Here is a 24,713-nt window from a genome sequence, read left to right as displayed (position 1 = left end):
AAGATTTGAAATGTGATAAATATTTAGACGTTGATTTTTTAATATATTTAAATTGTACTTTGAATTTACTTGCTAGGTGAACTACGAATGAAATTACTCAGCAGGTGAATTAAGATGAAAGGATATTTTTTCAATAGGTAAATTATAAAATTATTGTTTTAAAAATTATATATTTAATTTTATAAAATTATAAATTTACTTTATAAATAACCTTTCAAATTTTATCTTTTATTTCAGATTCTCTCAACTCACATTCCTTTGTTTAATTATTATTTTTAAAAGTAAACTTTCTGCACATAAATGGACTCAAACCACGTGAGCAATGGATGGATCACAGGTCATATTCGACATGGCCTCTTAAGGTCGGGCTTGTCGGCCTGACCCAGCTTAGAATTTGCACGGGCCAACCGAGCCCATGCCGGGCCTCTAACACGTCGGATTTCTATTCGCGTCTGAGCCGAACACAGCGTCTAAACCCTACGCCTTCCTTGGTCGACTCAGCAGACGGCAAAAAAATAAAATAAAAATGGTGCTCACTCGCCGCCACGTCGCGCTCCTCGTCCATGCCCGGCGATGCTTCTCCGCCTCTGCTGTGCCCCGTCCCGCCTGCGTCCACGAGGTCCGCCGCCTCGCTCTCCTCCGCCGCTTCTCCGACATCGAGTCCCTCCTCGAACCACTCAAGGACAGCAAGGACGCTTCCTCGGAGCCCTTTCTCGCTTCCGTCGCCGCCGCCTACGCATCTGCCGGAATGGTCGAACACGCCTTCCGCACCCTCGAGGATCTCCCTCGCCTGGGCTCTCCCCGCACCGCCCTCTCCCTTAACGCCCTCCTTTCTGCCCTCAACCACTCACCCCGCCGTCTTGGACACCACCGCTTAGTGCCCGAGCTGTTCTCCGACGTCCCCCGAAAATTCTCCATCGTCCCCGATGCGGTCTCGTACGGCATCCTCGTCAAGTACTACTGCCTTGCCGGAGAGTCCAAGAAGGCCTTCCCGATCATCAAGGAGATGGAGGAAAAGAAGATCGAGGTCACTTCCGTGATCTATACCACCATCCTTGATTCTCTATACAAGGACAGCAAACCGCAGGAGGCCGAGACGCTTTGGAAGGAAATGGGCATCAAAGGGGTAAAGCCCGATCTCCCCGCTTACAATGTGCGGGTTATGCACAAAGCTCTTGTTGGGAAGCCAGATGAGGTCCTTGATCTTATTGCTGAGATGGAGGCCGCAGGATTGGAGCCAGATATCATCTCCTATAACTATTTGATCGCTTGTTATTGTAAACATCGCAAGACTAAGGATGCAAAGAAGGTCTACCACGGATTGGAGGAGAAGGGATGTGTGCCGAATTCTGTGACCTTTATGAATCTTCTTTCAGCTTTGAGTAAAAATCGGGATTTTGTGGGGTGTATGAAGGTGTTGGCAGATTGCATTAAACATAGCAACATACCTGATTTGGGTTCGATTAAGCTGCTGGTGAAGGAGTTGGTGAAAGCTTCTAGGCCGAGAGATGCAAGGAGGGTGATTACTAGATTGGAAAAGAAATTCCCAGAAGATTTTGTTGGAGATTGGAAGAAACTGGAGAAGTTGGTTAGTCGTAGTAAGGATGTAAAGAAATCTGATCAAAAAATAGATGCTCCACATATGAAAGATCGAAATGGTAATGAAATACAATCAAAATCATGGTGATGTTGGTTTTTGTTAGGTAGTTTATCATCAAGTGGAAGGAAAATGTCTGAACTCCATTCCCTTATTATTTCGTGATGCAAATAAGTATGGGGTTTATTTTGGGGCTTCAAAGTTCTGAGATTAGAATTCTAAATTAGAACGAAAACTATAGAGTTTATGATTTGATGGTGCAAGTACTGCTCATCTAATAGTCAATATGAAGACATTTTGATGCTCAACAATGTGGAAGAGTTGATGTAAATTCAAAATAGCTGCACCTTTACCAACATGACTCCGAAGATGGTTCGTTTGGATCCTACCTTATCATATTTGGTTGTGCACTACCTTTTCATTCAAAAATAAAATTAGCTCTATCCCTAATTATATATTTTTTTATTAATTTCCAAAGCTTCTACTTCATTCCCTGAGATTTAAAATACTGGTGAAGGATTTCCTTTGGTGGAGTGCAAATCAATGTAGTGAATCAAAATATTTAGTCAGCTAATCTCATTTGGCTTCAGGGAGAGAAATGAAAAAATTAGACTGGGAATTTACGATTTGCCATGTAGCTAGCTGGGCTCGGAAAATGGCAGTGGATGTTTTTCATTGCATCAGGAGGACTTGGGAGCTTCATCGTTTTTAAATCTTGTTCATCAAAGGAAAAATTGTTTGATTGCTCAGTCCATTCACAATTCAATCACATATCAAATGATTTGTTTCATTGAATGACTTATTCTGTGATATATATAACCTAGAAGATGTTGCCATGGCTTCTGGAAGGATACTTGGTTCTCTTGTCCTGTGTGATCAAAGACATGGTTCGAATGAGTGCTTGCGTAACTATTTGTTGTTTTGTTATGGCATTCCACTTCTGCAACACCAGAAGCTGATTGCTATACTGGGCATCCCGGAGATTATAAAACACATATGTTTGCACATAATGGAGGTGGTCCCTGTTAGGAGAATGCATGGTGAGTTCATCATTTAAGATCAGAATTGATTGGGAGTGAATGTCAGACTCATCTAGTCTAATGATGTGGGTGTGTATGTGCGTGTTGCGTGTGCAAACTACATATCAAATTCTAAAAAATTGCCTTGGAGTTCTTGTTTGACCTGATCCGTGCCTTATCTGGTTTGGATACAGAAATCTGCACATCACTCCTTCAACAAATGCTTCTGAGTTGCCTCCGTCTAGGAGAATAAGTTCTGACTATGCAGCAGGTTGCCAATATAATCACATTTCTGTGGAGTTCCCAAGACATGTTTAACCCCATAATCAAATGGTTTGCAGTCTGCTCAAAACTGGCTTCTTGTTTTTCATGATAGTTGGCGAGAAAGCAACATAAATATATTTAAGAGCAAAGGTTTTTTTTTCTGAGATTGTGTTCAGAGAAGGGTCTCAAAATTATGTAGAGAGATTCTGATTTGAGATTTGAACTTCTGATACTATATATATATCATACACACTTCTCTTTAATTGATAATTTAGATCTTGTCTGTGTTGCTTGAAAAAAATGAGTCCATACCATTTTTTACAGTTCTCAAGGGTTTACTACAAGCAGAGATATTGATAGGAAATTTCGACCCATCTTGGATCAGCAACATAGAGCGGATTGGAAAAATAATAGCATGTAAATATTGTTGATTGGTTCTAGCCAATATTTTCTTGACATGATGTCCCTACAATTTCATTGGGAAGTTATTCTCATTTATCCTTCCCTTTTTAAAGGAAAGTTAATTTCATGAACATTATTATAAGCCATGTATCCTAAAACCACTGTTTGTGACTTATGTTCTAGTGAGCAACCTAGATTTCTATTTTGTCTCAAAAACTTATTAGAGTGTATACTGAAAGCCTAAACTTTTGTAAACATTTATTTTGAATAAAGAATCATATTTGGTCAAATTATCTATATTTATTTGTAGTTGTTCAATTAATTTATATTGTAGATAACATAGTATGTGGTGTCACATACAGAAGATGATGTTATCAGTACCTTATAAATTATAAACAGTAGCTCACGGCCAAAATGGAAAGGAACAAGCCATTGGAAAGTCGTAGTGTAATTAGGTATTAGTTTATCTTAACTATATAATTACACTAGTACACTTAGAGTGTATTGAGTAGGACCATCAGAGGTCATTTTCTTTTATACTGACTTTATAAAGGAACAAAGACCTCAGTTATTATGGAAGTGTGTGCTCTTAATCCTAATATAATAACAAGCACATATATTTGATATTTATTTCTTTAATTTATCAAAGGGTGAGATTTAGTTCGATGAATCAATAAGCCCGATAAGTTGGAAAATGATATCACTTATAGTGTATGTTGTTGATTATAGAAGGAAACTGTGTCCTAGTAATTTAGGCTGATAATGTCCCCAAGATGAGTTCATAAAGATTGTCATATTAAACCCTGCAGGTGGACTTAGTCCGACATGACGATAAGGTTGAGTGGTACTATTCTTGGATTAAGATATTAATTAAATGAGTTGTCAGTAACTCACTTAATTAGTGGACATTCGACATCTTAAACACAGGGAGACTAACACACTCATAATAAGAAGGAGCCCAAAAATGTAATTTGGGATTGGTGCGGTAGTTCAATAATAGTTCTCTAGTGGAATGAATTATTATTGATAAAATTAAGTTGTGTGTTCGGAACGAACACGGGATGCTTAATTTTATCGGGAGATCAAAACCAATTCCTCCTCTCGGTCCTTATCGTAGCCTCTTATTTATAGAGTACTATACCCACCTATACCCACCTTCTATACCCACCTAAAGGGGGTCGGCCAAGCTAGCTTGGAAATCAAGCTAGAGGGGGTCAGCCATAATGAAATTAAAAAGATTTTTAATTTTAATTTTTATTATGTGGAAGATATAATTTATTAAAGAGAATTAAAATTAAAATATCTCTCTTAAAAAGATCTACAAAAGATTAAAGAAAGAAATTAGATCTCTTTCCTTATTTGTAGATTGGAAAGATATTTTATTTTCTCTTTGAAAATTATTCACATGTTGAAAAATTAAAATTATAGAAATTTCTTTTTATCAACCATGAAGGAATTTTTGAAGAGAAATTTTATTTTTAAAATTTCCGGAAACAAATTAGGAAGTTTTAATTTGTTGATTGAAACTTATCTAATTTGTCTCTCTATGATGTGGCCGACCATTATAAGTTTAATTGGGAAATTTTATTTTATTTTTCTCAATTAATTCATGTCAAGGAAAATTAAGAAAATTTTATTGTAATTAAATTTCCTAATTTACCAAGGCTAAGGAATATAAAAGAAGGGGTGGGGGTACCTTCAAGGGTGATAACCTCTATTATTTTTCTCCCTCTCTTATTCCTTGGTGTGGCCGGCCATCCTCTTCCTCTCTTCCTCTTTGTGGTGGCCGAAACCTCTCTCTTGGCTTGGAGCTCTTGTGGTGGTCGGATACTACTTGGAGAAGAAGAAGAAGAAGGAGAGAAAGCTTGCATCCCTTGGAGCTTGGTTGGTGGTTTTTTTCATCCTTGGTGAATCTTTTGTTTTGGCCGAACCTAGCAAAGAGGAGAAGAAGGTGTGTTGGTGATTTCTCATCTCGGAAGATCGTTGCCCACACAACGTCTGAGGTTAGAAGAGGAATACGGTAGAAGATCAAGAGGTCTTTCTAAAAGGTATAACTAGTAATTTTTCCTTTCCGCATCATACTAGTTATTTTTGGAAATAAATACCAAATACAAGAGGCTTACGATTCTAGTATTTCGAATATATTTTTCGATGTTGTGTTCTTTTATTTTTTTTCTTTTCCTTGTGATTTGATTGTTCTTTTCGGTTAACCTAAAGTTATTTTAGGAAATTAAATATTAGCTTTCCTTAAAAGGTTTTGTCTAGTCGGTGGTGGTTGTTCCCATATCCAAGAAGGTCATGTGCCTCGCCACGTCAGTACTGGGAACCAATTATGGAAATTAATATTTAATGGAATTAATAACTTAGGTGATTTGGATCAAACGTGTAAAGTTCCGCAGGAGATCCAAGTCAAAACCTAAAAGAACAAATAGATTAAGTTTTGGATCAAACGTGTTAAGTTCCGCAGGCGATCCAAAATTTAATTTAAAAGAACACATGGTAGCTAGGAAAAGGTTCAGATCTTTGTACAAAATTTTTGTACAGTGGAACCTCTAGGTTTTCCGAGTAGCAACCAACAATTGGTATCAGAGCTAGGGTTTTGCCTCTGTGTATTTGGTATTAGTTTAATTATGCACATGTCATACATAATTTAGGCAGGTTAATAGTAGGATGTGCTAACTTTATGGATGCAGGATCCAACTATTATGACTTATAGTTTTCTTTATGTGTGTGATTGGACCCTTGGACATGTCAAGGACAATTATATGTGTGTGCATGATTGTATTATAAAATACAGCAGGAGCTGTATTTAGTTTTTAATTAGGATTTTATTTTTGATCTAGTTACATGTACATTCCTTTTATGGAATATAGGATCGATGGATGTAAATTTTTATTTTATGTTCGATCTAGTTTACATGTACATTCCTTCGAGGAATATAGGATCGAAAAATGTAAAATTCTATTTATGTCGCGGATCGAATCTTGCAAGGCGTGGAACCTTTTGAGGACCAGAGGCGCAGCGGAACAAGGAGCAAGATGGATGCGACAGCTAAACCCGGTGGCGGTAGCCAAATATGGCAGCAGCTTGGGATGACAACACATGGAGGACAACAATAGATAAAAGCCATAATAGTTGAAAAATAGTTTTTCATTTATTACTTTTATATTGTGCTGTGTGTGCATGTTAGTATACATGTCCAGTAGGCTAGCATAGTTAAAATTCCTCATTTATAAATAACTAAGTGGGAGAGGAATTTTAAATAAATTCCACGGTCTCCGTTACTGGTTTGTAAGTGATGCAAACAAGCTTGCGCGTTGGCTCTGAGTGCCTTCCTCCATATCGGATGAGCTTGTTTGTGGATCACTAGAACAAACTTCTATTTAGGATGACTATAGGAAATTAATTAAGAGCGTGTGATCTTCCCCATCGGAAGGGGCACAATCTTATTAATGGACTTAGTGTCAAGTAATGGTATACACTTAGACACATCTAATAGTATCCTCCCCATCGGAGTCACTGCTATTATTTGTGTGACCAAAGGATACCAACTATTAATTTTATTTGTCAAAAAGTTAGGTTGACAAGATAATAAAATTAATGGGTTAAAACCCTCCTTTTGCAAATGTTGAAATTGTATACGTCCACACTATCGTGGCATACAATATTCGCGGTGTTTTGAGGTGTTGGTTAATTTAAAATAGTATTGTTTGAGGAATCAATATTATTCTAAATTTAGAGTTCTGACCAAAAGTTATTTGTGATTCTTAGGATGACTTTCAACCCACTGTCCATCATACTACAACAGAATAGACTTACTGGTCCTAATTACATAGATTGGAAAAGGAACATAGACATTGTTCTTACTGCTGAAAGCTATAAGTTTGTACTGACTGAGCCTTGTCCTGATGCACTCACTGGTGAATCTACCCAAGAGGAGATTGAATATCATAGGAAATAGGTAAAAGCAGATGAGATGGCGCGGTGTTACATTTTGGCTTCAATGTCAAATGTATTGCAACATCAGCATCAAGATTTACCAACGATTTATGATATAATCTCAAGGAACTCTTTGGTCATCAGGATAGGGCTTCTAGGAAAGAAGCCATGAGAAAGATAATGACAGCCACCATGCAAGAGGGTACTCCTGTGAGGGATCATATCCTAAAGATGATGGCTTATCTGAACGAAATACAGATCCTTGGAGGAGCAATTGATGGGGAAACCCAGATCGATATGATCCTCCAAACGCTACCTAGAAGTTTTGAGCAGTTCCGCCTGAACTATAATATGAATAAGAGGATATATTCATTAGCGGAACTACTGACAGAACTTCAAGCAGTAGAAGGATTATTTCGTCATAATTCTCAAATTCACTATGCTGAAAATGGTTATACTTCTAAACCGAGAGGAAAGAAGAAGAAAAAATAAGCTGGCTCAGCAAAGAAAGTGAATAAATCTCAGAGTACAGGATTTAAAGCTGGAGTGAAGAAGCCGAAGGGCAAGTGCTTCATCTACAAACAGTCAGGACATTGGAAGGCAGACTGACCTCATAGGAACCAAAACAAAGGTATATCTCATGCTCTAGTTGTTGAAACATGTTTAGCAGTGTTATCTACCAGTACCTGGTGTGTAGATACGGGAGCCACTGATCATGTCTGCAATTACTTGCAGGGGTTCCAGGAAACCCGACGACTATCTGAAGGAGAGATTACCGTCTACATGGGCAATGCTACTAAGGTGACAGCTGTTGCAGTGGGAGACGTCTACTTATCTTTTAGTAGAAATAGAAATTTGGTTTTAAGAAATTGTCTTTATGTACCCAGTTTTAGAAAGAATTTAATTTCAGTTTCTAAACTATTTTTAGATGGATATTCAGTTTCCTTTAGTAACGATGTAGTTATTAAGAGAAATAAAGTGATTATCTGTTCTGGTGCATTAGTTGGCAATTTGTATACTTTAAATCCAATTTATCTCACAAAGCAAAACATGGAAATTTATAACTCATCTTCTAACTCAAATAAGAGAAAAGAACCTTCGAAAATGAACCAAACATATCTTTGGCATCTAAGGCTTGGTCATATTAACTTAAGTAGGATTCAGAGGCTTATGACCGATGGACTTTTGGGTTCATTAGAGTTGGAAAATTTTTCAACTTGTGAATCTTACTTAGAAGGTAAAATGACCAAGAGGCCTTTTAAGGCCAAGGGGTATAGAGCCAAAGAAGTGTTAGAATTGGTTCACTCTGATTTATGTGGTCCTATGTCTGTCCAGGAAAGAGGAGGTTTTGAATATTTTGTCTCTTTCATAGACGATTATTCAAGATACGGATATATTTACCTAATGCGCCGCAAGTCCGAGTGCTTTGATAAGTTCAAAGAATACAAGACTGATGTGGAGAAACGACTAGGTAAAAGTATCAAGACACTACGGTCTGATCGTAGTGGTGAATACCTCTTAGGAGAGTTTAAGAATTACTTATCAGAGGTTGGGATTCAATCCCAACTGTCTGCACCTGGTACACCCCAACAGAATGGTGTGGCAGAACGAAGGAATATGACTCTTATGGAGATGGTTAGATCAATGATGAGTTATTCAGAATTACCAAATTCGTTTTGGGGATACGCTCTGGAAACAACAGTGTACATTCTGAACTTAGTACCTTCTAAATCAGTTTCTTCTACTCCCACAGAATTGTGGAATGGGCGAAAGCCCAGTCTAAGACATATTCGAATTTGGGATAGTCCGGCACATGTGTTGAAACCAGATGTTGATAAGTTAGAATCTCGTACAGAAGTTCGCGTGTTTATGGGGTATCTCAAAGGAACGAAAGGTGGTTTATTTTATATTCCTAAAGACCAGAAGGTCATTGTTAGCACCAATGCCCAATTTTTAGAAGAAGACTATATAATGGATCACAAGCCCAGTAGCAAAGTTGTTTTAGAAGAACTTAAAGAGGATACGTCTACTTCAGTACCAACAGTACAAGATGAAGTACCACAAGAGACTGCAACACGTGTCACACATGATACGCAACCACAGACAGTGCCTCGTCGTAGTGGGAGGGTTGTAAGGCAGCCTGAAAGATTCATGTTTTTGGGAGAATCTTCGGACTTGATCCCGGGTAAACATGAACCAGATCCCCGAACATATGACGAAGCACTCCAAGATATAGATGCAATATCTTGGCAAAAGGCAATGAATTCTGAAATAGAGTTTATGTACTCTAATAAGGTCTGGGAGCTTGTAGAACCACCTGATGGTGTAAAAGTCGTTGGATGCAAGTGGATCTACAAAAGGAAAAGAGGGACAGACGGGAAGGTAGAAACCTTCAAAGTTAGGCTTGTTGCGAAAAGATACACTCAGAAAGAGGGAATCGACTATGAGGAGACCTTTTCACCGGTAACCATGCTTAAGTCTATCCGGATACTCTTATCCATTGCTGCTCATATGGATTATGAGATTTGGCAAATGGATGTCAAGACAGCTTTCCTTAATGGAAGTCTTGAAGAGAACATTCATATAAAGCAACCAGAAGGGTTTATTGAAAAAGGCAAAGAGCATCTAGTGTGCAAGCTCAATCGGTCTATTTATGGACTAAAACAAGCTTCAAGGTCTTGGAACATTCGGTTTAATGAAGTAATCCAATCATATGGATTTATTCAGTGTCCGGATGAGTCTTGTGTATACAAGAAGTGTAACGGAAACGTGGTGGTATTTCTTGTACTAAACGTAGATGATATTTTGTTAATTGGCAACAATGTCAAGGTATTATCGGACGTAAGGGTATGGTTGTCCAAACAATTTGATATGAAGGACTTAGGAGATTGTGCACACATTCTTGGGATCAAAGTAATAAGAGATCGCAAGAAAAAATGTTGTGTCTGTCCCAAGCTTCATATATAGATACAGTACTTGCTCGTTTTAGCATGCAGGATTCCAAGAAAGGTTTCTTACCTTTTAGGCATGGAGTAACTCTATCTAAAGAGATGTCTCCGAAGACATCAAAGGAGATAGAGGACATGAAAGCAGTTCCTTATGCTTCGGCTGTAGGAAGCCTAATGTATGCAATGCTATGTACGAGACCTGATATCTGTTTTGTCGTGGGCATGGTTAGCGGATATCAGAGTAACACTGGACAAGGACATTGGACTGCGGTAAAGCATATATTAAAGTACCTGAGAAGGACTAGAGATTATATGCTAGTTTACCAAGCAGACGATTTGCTCCCTGTGGGTTACACAGATTCAGATTTCCAATCAGATAGGGACAACAGTAAGTCTACATCAGGCTATGTGTTTACTTTAGGAGGTGGAGCCATTTCATGGAGGAGTGTTAAGCAGAAATGCGTTTCAGACTCAACCATGGAAGCTGAGTATAAGGCAGCTAAAGAAGCAGTATGGCTCAGGAACTTTCTAATGGACTTAGATGTGATTCCTGGTTTGCCCAAAATCATCACAATTTATTGTGATAATAGCGGTGCAGTTGCAAACTCGAAGGAACCACGAGCCCATAAGGCAAGTAAACATATAGAGCGCAAGTACCACCTGATACGAGATATCGTGAAGCGAGGAGAAGTTGTCATCGCCAAGATTGCATCAGCAGATAACCTTTCCGGCAAAAGCTTTCGATCGGCATGTGGAGGGAATGAGAATCAGATGTATGGCAGAAGATATGGCAGCTTAGTCATTAGTATAAGTGGGAGATTGTTAGAGTGTATACTGAAAGCCTAAGCTTTTGTAAACATTTATTTTGAATAAAGAATCACATTTGGTCAAATTATCTACATTTGTTTGTAGTTGTTCAATTAATTTATATTGTAGATAACATAGTATGTGGTGTCACATACAGAAGATGATGTTATCAGTACCTTATAAATTATAAACAGTAGCTCACGACCAAAATGGAAAGGAACAAGCCATTGGAAGGTCGTAGTGTAATTAGGTATTAGTTTATCTTAACTATATAATTACACTAGTACACTTAGAGTGTATTGAGTAGGACCATCAGAGGTCATTTTCTTTTATACTGACTTTATAAAGGAACAAAGACCTCAGTTATTATGGAAGTGTGTGCTCTTAATCCTAACATAATAACAAGCACATATATTTGATATTTATTTCTTTAATTTATCAAAGGGTGAGATTTAGTTCGATGAATCAATAAGCCCGATAAGTTGGAAAATGATATCACTTATAGTGTGTGTTGTTGATTATAGAAGGAAACTGTGTCCTAGTAATTTAGGTTGATAATGCCCCCAAGATGAGCTCATAAAGATTGTCATGTTAAACCCTGCAGGTGGACTTAGTCCGACATGACGATAAGGTTGAGTGGTACTATTCTTGGATTAAGATATTAATTAAATGAGTTGTCAGTAACTCACTTAATTAGTGGACATTCGACATCTTAAACACAGGGATACTAACACACTCATAATAAGAAGGAGCTAAAAAATGTAATTTGGGATTGGTGCGGTAGTTCAATAATAGTTCTCTAGTGGAATGAATTATTATTGATAAAATTAAGTTGTGTGTTCGGGGCGAACACGGGATGCTTAATTTTATCGGGAGACCAAAACCAATTCCTCCTCTCGGTCCCTATCGTAGCCTCTTATTTATAGAGTACTATACCCACCTATACCCACCTTCTATACCCACCTAAAGGGGGTCGGCCAAATTAGTTTGGGAATCAAGCTAGGGCCGGCCTAAGCTTGGTTTATGGGTGGCCGGCCCTAGCTTGAACCCAAGCTAGAGGGGGCCGGTCATAATGAAATTAAAAAGATTTTTAATTTTAATTTTTATTATGTGGAAGATATAATTTATTAAAGAGAATTAAAATTAAAATATCTCTCTTAAAAAGATCTACAAAAGATTAAAGAAAGAGATTAGATCTCTTTCCTTATTTGTAGATTGGAAAGATATTTTATTTTCTCTTTGAAAATTATTCACATGTTGAAAAATTAAAATTATAGAAATTTCTTTTTATCAACCATGAAGGGATTTTTGAAGATAAATTTTATTTTTAAAATTTCCGGAAACAAATTAGGAAGTTTTAATTTGTTGATTGAAACTTGTCTAATTTGTCTCTCTATGATGTGGCCGGCCATTATAAGTTTAATTGGGAAATTTTATTTTATTTTTCTCAATTAATTCATGTCAAGGAAAATTAAGAAAATTTTATTGTAATTAAATTTCCTAATTTACCCAGGCTAAGGAATATAAAAGAAGGGGTGGGGGTGCCTTCAAGGGTGATAACCTCTATTATTTTTCTCCCTCTCTTATTCCTTGGTGTGGCCGGCCATCCTCTTCCTCTCTTCCTCTTTGTGGTGGTCGAAACCTCTCTCTTGGCTTGGAGCTCTTGTGGTGGCCGGATACTACTTGGAGAAGAAGAAGAAGAAGAAGGAGAGAAAGCTTGCATCCCTTGGAGCTTGGTTGGTGGTTTTCTTCATGTGTTGGTGATTTCTCATCTCGGAAGATCGTTGCCCACACAACGTCCGAGGTTAGAAGAGGAATACGGTAGAAGATCAAGAGATCTTTCTAAAAGGTATAACTAGTAATTTTTCCTTTCCGCATCATACTAGTTATTTTTGGAAATAAATACCAAATACAAGAGGCTTACGATTCTAGTATTTCGAATATATTTTTCGATGTTGTGTTCTTTTATTTTTTTTTTCTTTTCCTTGTGATTTGATTGTTCTTTTCGGTTAACCTAAAGTTATTTTAGGAAATTAAATATTAGCTTTCCTTAAAAGGTTTTGTCTAGTCGGTGGTGGTTGTTCCCATATCCAAGAAGGTCATGTGCCTCGCCACGTCAGTACTGGGAACCAATTATGGAAATTAATATTTAATGGAATTAATAACTTAGGTGATTTGGATCAAACGTGTAAAGTTCCGCAGGAGATCCAAGTCAAAACCTAAAAGAACAAATAGATTAAGTTTTGGATCAAACGTGTTAAGTTCCGCAGGCGATCCAAAATTTAATTTAAAAGAACACATGGTAGCTAGGAAAAGGTTCAGATCTTTGTACAAAATTTTTGTACAGTGGAACCTCTAGATTTTCCGAGTAACAACCAACAAAACTCTGGTCAGTATCAATATGGTGCAGCTACAAAAACTCATCCAGCTACCAATAAATCAGTCATTCATTATGTTTGCCAAGTTATTCTTGAAGGCATTTTTTGGAGGTTTGGTTCACAGTGGTTTGGGGTTTGGACCAAAGTAACCATAGCTTGATTAGATCTCGATTCCAATCTGGTTCAAGCTTTAAAAGAACAACTATGGTGTGAATTGCTTCCTTGTTATTGCCACTTGGTTGAAAAATCAACTGTTTTTGCTAGTCAAATTAGCATTCGATAGGTTGTATTTTTCACATGAATATGATCTGATTGCACTTGTGCCTTTTCTTTTCTGAACTTCTAACCATGCTCTCCTGCATTGCTTACATAGAATTTTCTCCTTCCTTTCTTCTCCCGTTCTTATCTTACATGTGTTAGTTATACAGGAAACTGTGCGATATTGTTTTTTTTTTCCTTTTGATTACTTTTTAACTATAAGTTAAACCATTAATAACATTTTTTTTATCCTTTAACTGTTATATTGTTGTTCTTGGAAGTATAACTTATCAGTGCCAGCACAGGATGGTGTAAGCACAATACTGTACCAGAGAGCTATCTCTCCAGGTGAGATTCTAAACCTTGTTCCAAAGTTTTGGCACTTAGTTTGAATCAGATTCAGCAACTTGGATATGATTTTTGCCATGCTGAGGAGAGCACAATAAGAATGTTATCCGGCAAAATTCTCAACTGGACTTGGAGCTATTTTATTTGTCTCTCTGAAGTAGCAGTTGTTCTCCTTTTTCCTCTGGTAGTTTGTGGCTTCTTTCTGGCTATCCATTTTCGCTGACACGCAAGCAAATTTGACTACATTGTGGTGTTTACTTGTACATTTCTCAGTCGAAGCCCATCATGATCAAGCAGTGGATACAGTTATGCTTTCTACTCACCTTTTGCGAGAATCTGCGGATTCCTTTCTGGTGTTGGGTGCGCCCTGAATGCATAAAAGGGAGCTTTTAAAAGATGTTCAGAGCCCAGCCAAGGAATGTGGCCTTGGCTGCTTGCTGCACAACATGGAAGATGAGTCTGCAATTGTGCTCCTACTGCTTGTGGCCACCCAACTCCACTTTGCTTCCATTGCTGTAAGTTGTCTCTATCCCTTCCTTTTTTGCTCTCATGCTTTGTCACAGTCCATTTCTTTTTCTTCTACATGCTCTACTTTTTCTTTCTTTCTTTCTTCCTCCTTTTATATTATTGTCTTCAGTGTTGTGTACTTTTATTTATTTATTTGTGCTTTGCACATTGCTCATATTGCTTGATGAGCTGATAAATTAGGTATATATATATATACTCTCATTTTGCTTGTTTTAATTTGTATGCACCTTTATTTAATTTAGGGGCGTAAACGACCAAGTCAAAGTAAGCTGAAGTATGTTCAAATTTATTTATTTATCTATTTATTGAGTTTGTTTAAACTTATTTATTAAAAATCCCTGGAGCTTGTTCATGAATATTATTTAAGCTTTTAGTCTTAGCTCAATTTATTAATTTTGTTATTCTTATAATTTATATTTATTTATTTATAAAATTTATACTATTTCTTTATTAACTTTTCTAAACAAGTGAGCTAGACAAATTAAATAATTTTTTTAACAAATTATTGTAAAAATAATTTTATATACACCTATATCCCTTTTTAAAATTAGCTTATAATATGGATGCACATTTTAGTTTAAAATATATATTAAAAATAATTAAAAATCTAATTAGCAAATTCAACTACCTCATGAGTGTCTATGTTAGAAAAATTTTATTTCCACTTTCTACATATAATTTTTTTTTTTTACTTGAACTCCTAATGTACATCAATTTACCTAATTGTTTTTATTTTTGTTAGGTATAAAAATTCTAAAATAAAATATAATTTTTTTAAAATTTAATATATTTAAATTAGAATTTAATATATTTTTTTATGTACAATTTTTTTTTTTCCATATGATTCATTGTTATTACTAATGGTGTATTTTTTTTTTTATAAATTTAGAAATATTTAATTATATTTAAATTAAAATATACAAATTATATTTTATTTTAAATATTTTATACTTAAATAATAAGAATAATTAAATAAATCGGTGTGGAAAGAAAAATTTACCGTAACAAATTTTCAGGACCGAGGAGAAATGAGTTTTGGACAATTTACCCTCGTGTTTGGACGGGAGCTCGGGTCGGAGATCGAAAAATGTGAGGTGCCAATTGAAATAGCCGCCCATTTCTGGGGGAAAAGGAAAAGATCTTGGGGTGCGAACTTGATTGAGACCCCAATGTCAACCCGCTGCTTCCCTTTGGAAATTTGCTCCCAGACTGCGAGAGCTGAGGACGCACTTTTGTACTAAAAAATTGGAGGTCATGGTATGCGCCAGGGACCATGCCCATGTGTCTCCTCCATCGCCGGATCCACGTGTCGAAGTCTCGCCGCCAACTCGCCGGGGGCGAATCCGCGATCCAACCGCCGACGTCGCGCGGCCGTTCCCATCGACCGCGAGGATTTTTGCCGCGAAATGGCAGTCCCGTGATTAAACTCTGTTGCAGGGGTGATTGGGTCCCTCTACGCCAACTAAACAATGTCGAGGGAGGCGGAGTGGAACGGGACGGGCACTAACTGCCAATTGCTTCCCAAAGTCTAATCTTTGGAGGAAAGGCGAGGATGATCGACGTCGGGAGAGCAGGCGAGTGGGAATTCCCCTTTTTGGTTGGCAGTGATTGATAAGAGAATCGAGGTCAAAGGGGTGAAGAGAAAAGGGTGGTGGCCGTGAGAGGAGGCGGTATCGGCATCTGATTCCATTACCGAGATTCATATCTGCGTTTTCAAGCTCTAGGAATCCATTTTTTGTCGACCGTGGTGCTTGGAAAGGAAGCGCCTTTCCTCTGATTTCCCATTGCGGAAGGAAAAATTAAATCACTGGCGGTTCGGTGAAGCATCAAAAGCTGGAATCTTCCTAAGCATCCGCTCTCGTGAACTCCCCTTCCCTTTGAAGAAGGAGGATGCCGAAGGCAGGTGATTCTTCAAGAGTTTCCTATTTTTTCATGTTTTGAGTTTAGCTGCAACTTTCTCGACTTAAATGAGGCCTCTACTGAATCGCTTGTAATTGGGCATTTAGTTGTGGTCATTGGTAGCTGGTTTGTCAAGGCTATGGTTTTATTCACGTAAAAAAAAATGAAAATACTTTGTTTTTCCTCCTCAGGGTTCATGTGTTTTGATATAAGGAAGAACGTGACCTTTTGAGAATAGTCTTTGTATTATTGAGCCGGTTGAGCTAAGGCTCTTGGTTCATAACTTCTTTGTTTGAAGTTCACTGACTCTTTGCTCTATTCTTCTGCAGGAAAGAATATTTATCCTTGTGTCTATGGGTCATTCCACTCTGATCAACCATAGTTGAGCTTCTCCAGTTGAATTTTGTTCTACTTTAAGCTTGATTTCTCACTCTTCAAAAAACAATGAAGAGTAACTAGAGATGTATTCAAGTTGTGTAACGTGGAGTATGTTATGATAAGATCATAAAGTGTGAAAGGTTGATGCTTTGGAGTTCTGCTGGTACAGATGGCAGCTGATTCTAACATGGGTTCCTACCAAGCAAACCTGCCTTCATCTTTCCATCATCCTCTCATGGTTTCTTTCCAGTCAGGTGCAATAAATAGCTTGAGTGGCATGGTTTCTGATGACATCTGCAGTTTGGGTGGAAAGAACAACATCGTTGGCCAGTTCGATTCTCTTGGTTCAGGCCTGATCAATCATATGGATGCAATGACTTCCATTCAGTACTCTGCAGGATCTGTTATTCATGAACCAGTGCCAGGGTTTGAACATGTGTCAGGCTCACCTGCAAATTGGTCACAAGAAGAAATTGAAATTTTGCACGTAGGTCTTATCAAGTATGTACTAATATAAGTATTGTGTTGCTTCCTCAATGAAAAATTTTCTTCAACCTTTTCAGTCTTTATTGTGGGAGAGTGCATGCTGAAACGTCATATGCCATCTCTCAAAATTTGCTCAGTTGTCGTTTATCATGAGCAAATTTATTTTGTTCATTATGGCTATCACGGTGATATTGATTGCTTTTGTTGTTCATTTATATGTTTCAATATTAATTTATGTTTGTGAAAGACAGATATTCTTATCTCATGGGAATACGAAAGTACATAAAAATATCTGCTATGTTGCGTAAGAAGACTATAAGAGATGTCGCATTGATGTGCCAATCGATCACAGTAAGCTCCTTGTTTACAATGATGAACTTTTATGTAAAATTCTGGTTTGGCATTTATGTTTCTACTTGTGCTCATAACTTTAGCTACCTTGAATTCCTAAAAATGACCCTTTTCCTTTGCACTTCTCCCCGGTGATCTGATATAATGTTTCTTCAGTTTCCTGATTTTCATTTTACAACCACATGGTATTATTTTTTTCTCTCTTCATTTCATATGCTCTTAACCAATTAATATCTTGGATAACATACAAGCAAATATTGTATTTTTTTTACAACTTGCATCTGGCTTAAGGCTCCTGTACTAGTTGCTGCCGCTATTGGTTTTAATATTTATTTTAAAATCAAAACTTAGTTTTGATGTTTGTGCCTAATTTTCAATCAAGATTCAAATTGCCCTTTCTTGCATGTTGAATTTAGCTTGTGGAGTAATATACTCTAATATATCTGTGGTTTCCATACTATGATGCGCAAATGTGATCCAGCTGCCCAGCAACATGCTTTGCTTGCTTAACCTTTTATCGTGCCACATGTGACATATATTTTAAGTAGCATGAAATGTAGCTCCACTTGTTCAATGAGAGGTTATATCTAATGTCAAAATTTTCTTTATTTTTTACTTGTATTTCCACTGGACTTGACAACTCAGTCAATTGCATCTGCTGACAAATGTATCCATTCTTTTTTTTTTTAATGATTGAAAGAGTTTTACCTGTTTAATCATTTTTTCATTGACTTGTCATGATCATACGAGTAAAGTTGATTAGTCTTCAATATGTGTTTTTTTTTGGAAAAAAGATCAATGCTTGGCTTCCACATAGTTAGGATACTACTACTTGTTGTTGTTATGAATCTTTCACACAATTTTTAGATTTACTAGTTTGTCCTTTTCTCTACTAAATATTGACATAAAGCAACTTATGGATTATTCATTATAGTGGTTGTCCATTGAGTTAAAGTTTGCGTTGTCTGTCTATCTCTGATATAGGTTAGTTCAATCATCCTTGTCAGTGACAAAATTTATTTATGAGCAACAATAAAGGTTGTAATTTGAACTACTAATATTGTGTCCTAGTGCGCAAGTTCATTTGTCTTCCACATATATGGCAAAATACAGATAATAGTGAACACAAGAAACTTATGATTTGGTTCTTTTCTTTAAGTTCATTAAAAAATTTCATTTTTGGTGCATATATGCATCTAATGATTGCGTTACCTTGTGGCCGTTGGAGTTTTTTTTTATCACTAGATTCTAGTGACTTATAAAAAAGATGAACTAATATGTGTAGTTCTTTATTTGTTAAAACTCATGCAGGAATATTGTTTTGGTAAGGGATAGGGTATACAGACGTAATTGGATACATGCCTTCATTCTTTTGATAAATTTGTATTGGGTAATTTCAAATTCTTATTAAAAAGATTGGTGATGCACCTTTTATTGACTTGCTTGTTTTTTCTGACATTGTGGACACCATACTTGTCCATAACCCATCAAATATCCTGGATGCATAAGCTACTATTTTATCAGACATGGAGTTGCATTGTATCCTTCACAAACATTTGTTGTTAAATTCTAATAGGAATTGCTTGCCACTTCTCCTAATAACCTTAAGTTGATAGAATGACCCAGATTTTTTCTTCTTTTAATTCAAGTCTTGCACCTTTATCTAATGAGATTGTTTGTCCTTCCATCTGATGGTGAGTCAAACAAAGGGACACAACTTTGCTCATTTGGGTAGTAAATCAGTAGACGCTTATCAGAGAATGGTCAAAGCCAGGGTTCCAATTACTCGTCTGCTTTAATACAGGGATAAAATGAAAGTTGAATGCACTTCCCACTATCTTGAGTTTATAGATGAATCCATAATCATGGCGGTATCAACTTAGATTCCATATGATCAAAAACAAGTTATTGTTATTGCTTAAAAATAACTAGGCAGCTTTTGGCTTTCTTTTACATCTCAACCCATTGGTCTCTCTTGCAGCACAAGGAAACTGGAAAGAGGCAGAAAATGAAAGAATATTATGCAGCAGGAAAGACAAAAGATATGCTGGTAACTCTTCAATATTCTATTTTCATCTGATAATTATTTTCCAACGTTTTTTTTTCTTTTCCTTTTCTGTTTGCATAAGGAACTTATGTTAAGTATTCAAGTTCTAAACCTTTTTTTTTTTAAATTACCTACAAAATTTCTCATCATCTTTTAATAAAAAGAAAGGCTTCAACCTAGGGATAGCAATGGATAGTTGATCATCTGATATTCCCAGGTATCAGATTTGTTGAAGTCGGGTTAAAGTACTCGATTATGCTTAATAATTGGGTTCAGATTGCATTTAGGTTTATTTACAATTTCAGGTAGTCATGCATACCTGTATATTTCACCCATTCAAGTTAGGTCCCTATGGATACTCACAGTTTTGAGTACTTATTCATCACCAAAGCAAGCATATAAATGGGTTGGTAGTGGTATAAATTATTCAAAAAATTTGGAGTATCTGATCAACTGCCATACTATCCTCACTTTGTTTATATGACAAAGATATGCAATGTGGTTATTCCTTTAGGTAAAATATCTTTATCATAAAAGGGAACAAACATTATGAGAGAATTATGGCAACTTAAGCCTTCCACTTTATCTCCTGATTTCGAAAGACAGTGTTTCATGATTAAGCTGATAAGCATGTTTGGTTGCCTAAAGTGAGTTACAGCTTGTTAGTTCCTTCAACAATATATGATTTTGATCAGTTTTCTTTTTAACACTTTAGGATAAGATGGGCAGCCCTTCTTCAACAGCCAACATTTCCATGGCTCCTAAATTGCTAACAGGGAATCATATGAAGATCCAGGATAGTATACCATCCGAAGGTTGGTTTTGGGGCACTGAGTCATATCCTGAAATTTTTGCACAACATACTAAGAGATGCAGTTTTTGACTCTTTCTTATTCAGTTTGAATTACTTGTGGATATGCTTGTCATGATATTTCCACCTTCTACTAGATGCACTTGTTTTTTTTTTATTTTTTAAGTTTGACACTATAGAATGCTTGTTTATGTGCCTATGACGCCGTCATTATTTCAGATTATTTTTTTGAATCTATAGTAATGTTCAATCATTCTAAGTTACGCATACTGCCCAATCTGCTACATCTAGATTGTGAGAATACATATTCTAGTCCCTATATAGCAAGCATAGCTTGGCCAAATAAGGTTGGAAGAGGCTAGAACTTAGTACACTGTCAGATGATACACACAAACACCTTAGACATCATAAGTAAGGAACAAATGAGACACATTAGCTTCACAACTATTAACAAAGAAAGGGGACGGGCACATGGGTGTGACTAGTGAGTTTGCTGAACTTTATCGGATGCAAGTCAAAGAAACAACTGTGCTCGCTGAAATAATAACTCAGAAATATTCATTACTAAGGTTCCATATTTAACAAAGAAAAAAAAGGAAAACTTGGTGGCGCAATAGCATAAGCAATTAACAACAAAGGTTTCTTAATTTTCTTGAATACTGGGTGGATTTAGATTATCCTGTTATGCCATCTTTAAATATTCTATGCCTCAATCCATGCTTTCCAGTAGTTATGCACTGGTGCTATGCTTGGTTCACAGAATGGAATTGATGGGGGGCTAAATTGATAAGGAATGTAGTATGAATATATATTTCCTAGTTTGGTTCATGGAGTATTATTGGATCATTTTCATTTCTTTGTTTGGTTGATAGCAATTTTATAAGTAATAGACGAGTAATAAGTCTCCACATTGATAAAATATTCCTAAACACACAATAGTTCGCCTGATGCATCCACGCTCTTGGCCAACCTGTTCAGCTGTTCTATCCAATTCGACTTAGTTTGCTATGCTCACCTTACCTGCGTGATCTGTCTAGCCTGCCCATCCCACTTCTGTTTTGCACATTCAAAATATGGATTTCTTGGAAAATTGAATAGAGTAGAAATAGAAATTATTTGAAGAATTGAATACAGTAGGAATGGGCATTCCTTAATGAGAGTAAAGAATAGTTAAAGAAAGATAATAAGAGAATAACAAGTTTATGGGAATTTTTATATCTGAGTTCATTTTTAACCCTTTCTAACTAGAGCTTATATTTATTCCATGAGAATTTATAGGGAATGGATTAACTATTCCTTCCTTTGAACCAAATGTGCATATCTGTACCTTTTTTATTAGCTTTCCTTGATTCCTTGGTAACTAGTGTTATTTGTTGTTTCTCTTGTATTAGTTTGTCAATGCCTTTCTACTTCCGTTCGTATTGTAATTATTTGTTTATTCCTTGTCTCACAGCTCCCTCTTTAGAGCATATTTTGGATGAAAATAATAAACTTATGGATGAAATTGCAAAAAATATTGACAGAGGCATGGTATGTTTTCTTATCCTTTTGTTGCTTTTCTATGATTCTATTCTGAGTCACATTTTGTTTCCTTGACAAGATTTTAAATGTTTAAACTAATATGACAAGAAGCAAAAAAATGAGCTCCTTTCTTTTTTGTTATGAGAATTTAAAATTCCCTGCAGGTTTATCTTTGAGTATGTTTAACTTGAGATTCATTATTTTTCTATAAGTAACACAATTATTAGTTGGTGGAATAATTAGTCCATTCCTGTGTAACTGAGAGTAATGGGTAGCTCCGTGGCTTGTTTACCTGAATGATGGATTTAAAGGAATAATTTTTCATATGAATTATTTTCTTTACATACCCCCTCTCCTCTTCCATCCTCCTCATCCACCCATGGAAACAAGTGATTAAGGACATTTTCTTGTGCACGATTAGCATAAAATATACTCATAGACCCATTGTAGCTTAAGTAATCATTTAATTAAGATAGTGAAATGATAGTGTTATAAAAAAGTGTAGATGGTGTTTGAGATTTTATGGTTAGATCCCTTGGTAACTTGCTAAGTGGTTGTATAATCTACAAGTTTGTCAAAGGATAAACAGAAGGTTCAAAAGTTTGTGATATATGCATGTTATATTCTAGAAGCTAGGTTTCTAATTGTCTAGATAACTAAGTAATCATGGAGGCGTAGACTGCAAAAGTTCAGTTCTTTGTAATTCTTATTTGTTTATTATCTATTTTTTATTCTTTTTAAATTGGTAATGTGCAAACTCTTGATGGTTTCTAGTCCATTTTTAGTAAATCTTAAGAGATTCTAGGTTACTGACGTAAGTCACGTCGCTAATTTTTTGTACACTCCTGAGATTGCAGCTAGAAGAGAACATTAATCTTTTTCATTATGTGAAAAATAACATCTCGATCATTGAGAATAGGTAAGGTGCCTCTCTCTTTCTCCCTCTTCTGGCTTCCTTCAATCACATGAGATAGTATGCAAGCAAAATAATAATTTGTAATGTGTTGCAATTCTGTCTGCAGAATAAGTGTAATGTCGACAACAATTAATAAATTTCCTGGATCCATGAGACAAATGCCTATCCTGAGGGTATCTATAAACGATGAGCTTCTAGCCAGTCTTATCAATCACACTAACAATGTAAGATCCTATGCTGCTCTTTTATTTTGGGTTAATGCTAAATCTAGCATGGGCTTTTATGGTTTTAACAAGTCCAGCATGAATTCTCATTTTCAACAAATCCTGTGTACTTTTATTTGTGTAACAAATCTAGCCAATGCAAATTTCAATAACAAGTTTTTAGTTAATTATTTAAGTTACACCCACGTTAGACCATCTAATGACAAATGTGTTGTAAGCTAACAATTCATAGTTACTAACATTATTAAAATAAATAAAATTCTATCATTCTTTAAAGTTTTTGAGAAAACAATATTTACAATTATAATATCAACGTATGACATGATATGATGATTCATCAAAACAATGTCATACAATGTTTAAGTCAAAAGGAGATTAGATTTGTTACAAATATAGAAAGTATGTGCATAAATTTGTTAAAAAAAGAACCTCATGTCAGATCCTCCAAAACCACAATCCTTAAAATACACTGCAAGAAATGTACTTACCTCGCCTTTTATAAGTCAATGACTATTCGATGAGCGCAAGTTTCATGTACAAATTAGTTAGAACTTGAGCTTTGAGTATGATACTTATCCAACTTTATTTGATAATTCTGCTTCTAGTAGTGTTTGGATGCTCGTTGGATTTTCATCAATTTTATAAAACTAATCCAGAGCCCACGAGTAAAGTTCAATAAACTTTCAGATATAGGGAAAAGAAAAACAAAATCTGAGTTCTCATTCTATTCAGTTACCATAATTATGGATTCACATCACTTGTTTCGAGTGTTTTCCAAGCACTCCATTCTGACATTCGACTCTGGACTCATTTCATTTTGTTAATGCAAATATCATGGTTTACTGATCTACGATTAACGCTATACAGTATCATACTAACAATTTTAATTTCAGAACATTACAGGTGCTCTGCCAATGAACAACTACCAGTTGGACACAATTTGCATCACACCTAACATAAGAGGATTCAGAGAGCACACATAATCTCTCAGAAAACGCTACCAATTCTATCAGCTTCCTGCATTCATCGTCTGTCCAACGAGGAGGCCCTCATCAAGTAGTCAGCAATGACACCGAACCATGGAATGCGGAGTTTGGCAACGAAGTCTCTTTGAAGCTAAATTGCAACCTGACTAACTCCTTTTTTTGGGTCTAAATTTTGTATGTTTTTGCTGGATAGTTGGAGGTTCTTTCGAGTGTGAAAAATATAATGGTGTTTAATCCTTGAAGCATGGATAAGTGAATATATTGGCCAGATGTTTCTTGATGATCACCGATGCTTCATGGGCTTGTGCTTGTTTGTTTGTTCAACAGAAAAGTTACTTAGAACAGAATTCATGCACCTTAAAGCTCATCTTGTGTTTATAACTACTCACCACTTCAAGTTTTTAGAGGCCCATTTTTCTAGTTTATTTTAGATTTATTGTTGCAATCTAATGTAGATTTAAAGCTGCACTTACAAGATTTATCATTTGGTGAGTCATGCCGAGTCGGGCCTAGCTTATCCCGCAGGTCGAGTTGAATGGTTGTCATTCGATCCATGAGTCATGCTTAGCACACCATAGGATCAGACATGATTAAGGGTACAAACTA

The 24,713-nt window shown here is 36.3% G+C and overlaps 2 protein-coding genes across 5 annotated transcripts; both read left to right on the top strand.

The window, feature by feature from the left end:
* Positions 1 to 443: 443 nt before the first annotated feature.
* Positions 444 to 3,318, top strand: LOC122017572 (pentatricopeptide repeat-containing protein At4g36680, mitochondrial-like). Of its 2 annotated transcripts, XR_006121396.1 has the most exons (2): positions 445 to 1,969; positions 2,076 to 3,318. XR_006121396.1 is itself a non-coding variant. In XM_042575218.1 (1 exon), exon 1 carries the CDS (start codon positions 527 to 529, stop codon positions 1,685 to 1,687), a length of 1,161 nt encoding a protein of 386 aa, XP_042431152.1. In that variant the 5' UTR covers positions 444 to 526; the 3' UTR covers positions 1,688 to 2,047. The 2 variants fall into 2 exon arrangements, 1 of the variants encoding a protein (XP_042431152.1); XM_042575218.1 differs by lacking the exon at positions 2,076 to 3,318 and having other exon boundaries at positions 444 to 2,047.
* A 10,935-nt stretch (positions 3,319 to 14,253) lies between these two features.
* LOC122015651 lies at positions 14,254 to 24,393 on the top strand. Of its 3 annotated transcripts, none has more exons than XM_042572650.1 (9): positions 14,254 to 14,475; positions 16,717 to 17,266; positions 17,503 to 17,602; positions 19,584 to 19,652; positions 20,365 to 20,464; positions 21,914 to 21,990; positions 22,839 to 22,900; positions 23,004 to 23,121; positions 24,015 to 24,393. In XM_042572650.1, exons 2-9 carry the CDS (start codon positions 16,935 to 16,937, stop codon positions 24,102 to 24,104), a joined length of 948 nt encoding a protein of 315 aa, XP_042428584.1. In that variant the 5' UTR covers positions 14,254 to 14,475; positions 16,717 to 16,934; the 3' UTR covers positions 24,105 to 24,393. The 3 variants fall into 3 exon arrangements, with proteins under 3 accessions (XP_042428584.1, XP_042428583.1, XP_042428585.1); XM_042572649.1 differs by lacking the exon at positions 14,254 to 14,475 and adding an exon at positions 15,963 to 16,391; XM_042572651.1 differs by lacking the exon at positions 14,254 to 14,475 and having other exon boundaries at positions 17,028 to 17,252.
* Positions 24,394 to 24,713: the final 320 nt, after the last annotated feature.

The sequence above is a fragment of the Zingiber officinale genome, chromosome 8B, assembly GCF_018446385.1.
Source record: "Zingiber officinale cultivar Zhangliang chromosome 8B, Zo_v1.1, whole genome shotgun sequence".
In the NCBI taxonomy this organism is placed as follows: Eukaryota; Viridiplantae; Streptophyta; class Magnoliopsida; order Zingiberales; family Zingiberaceae; genus Zingiber; species Zingiber officinale.
Note: the sequence above shows the minus strand (reverse complement) of the source record. Positions and strands in the feature narration are given on the sequence as shown.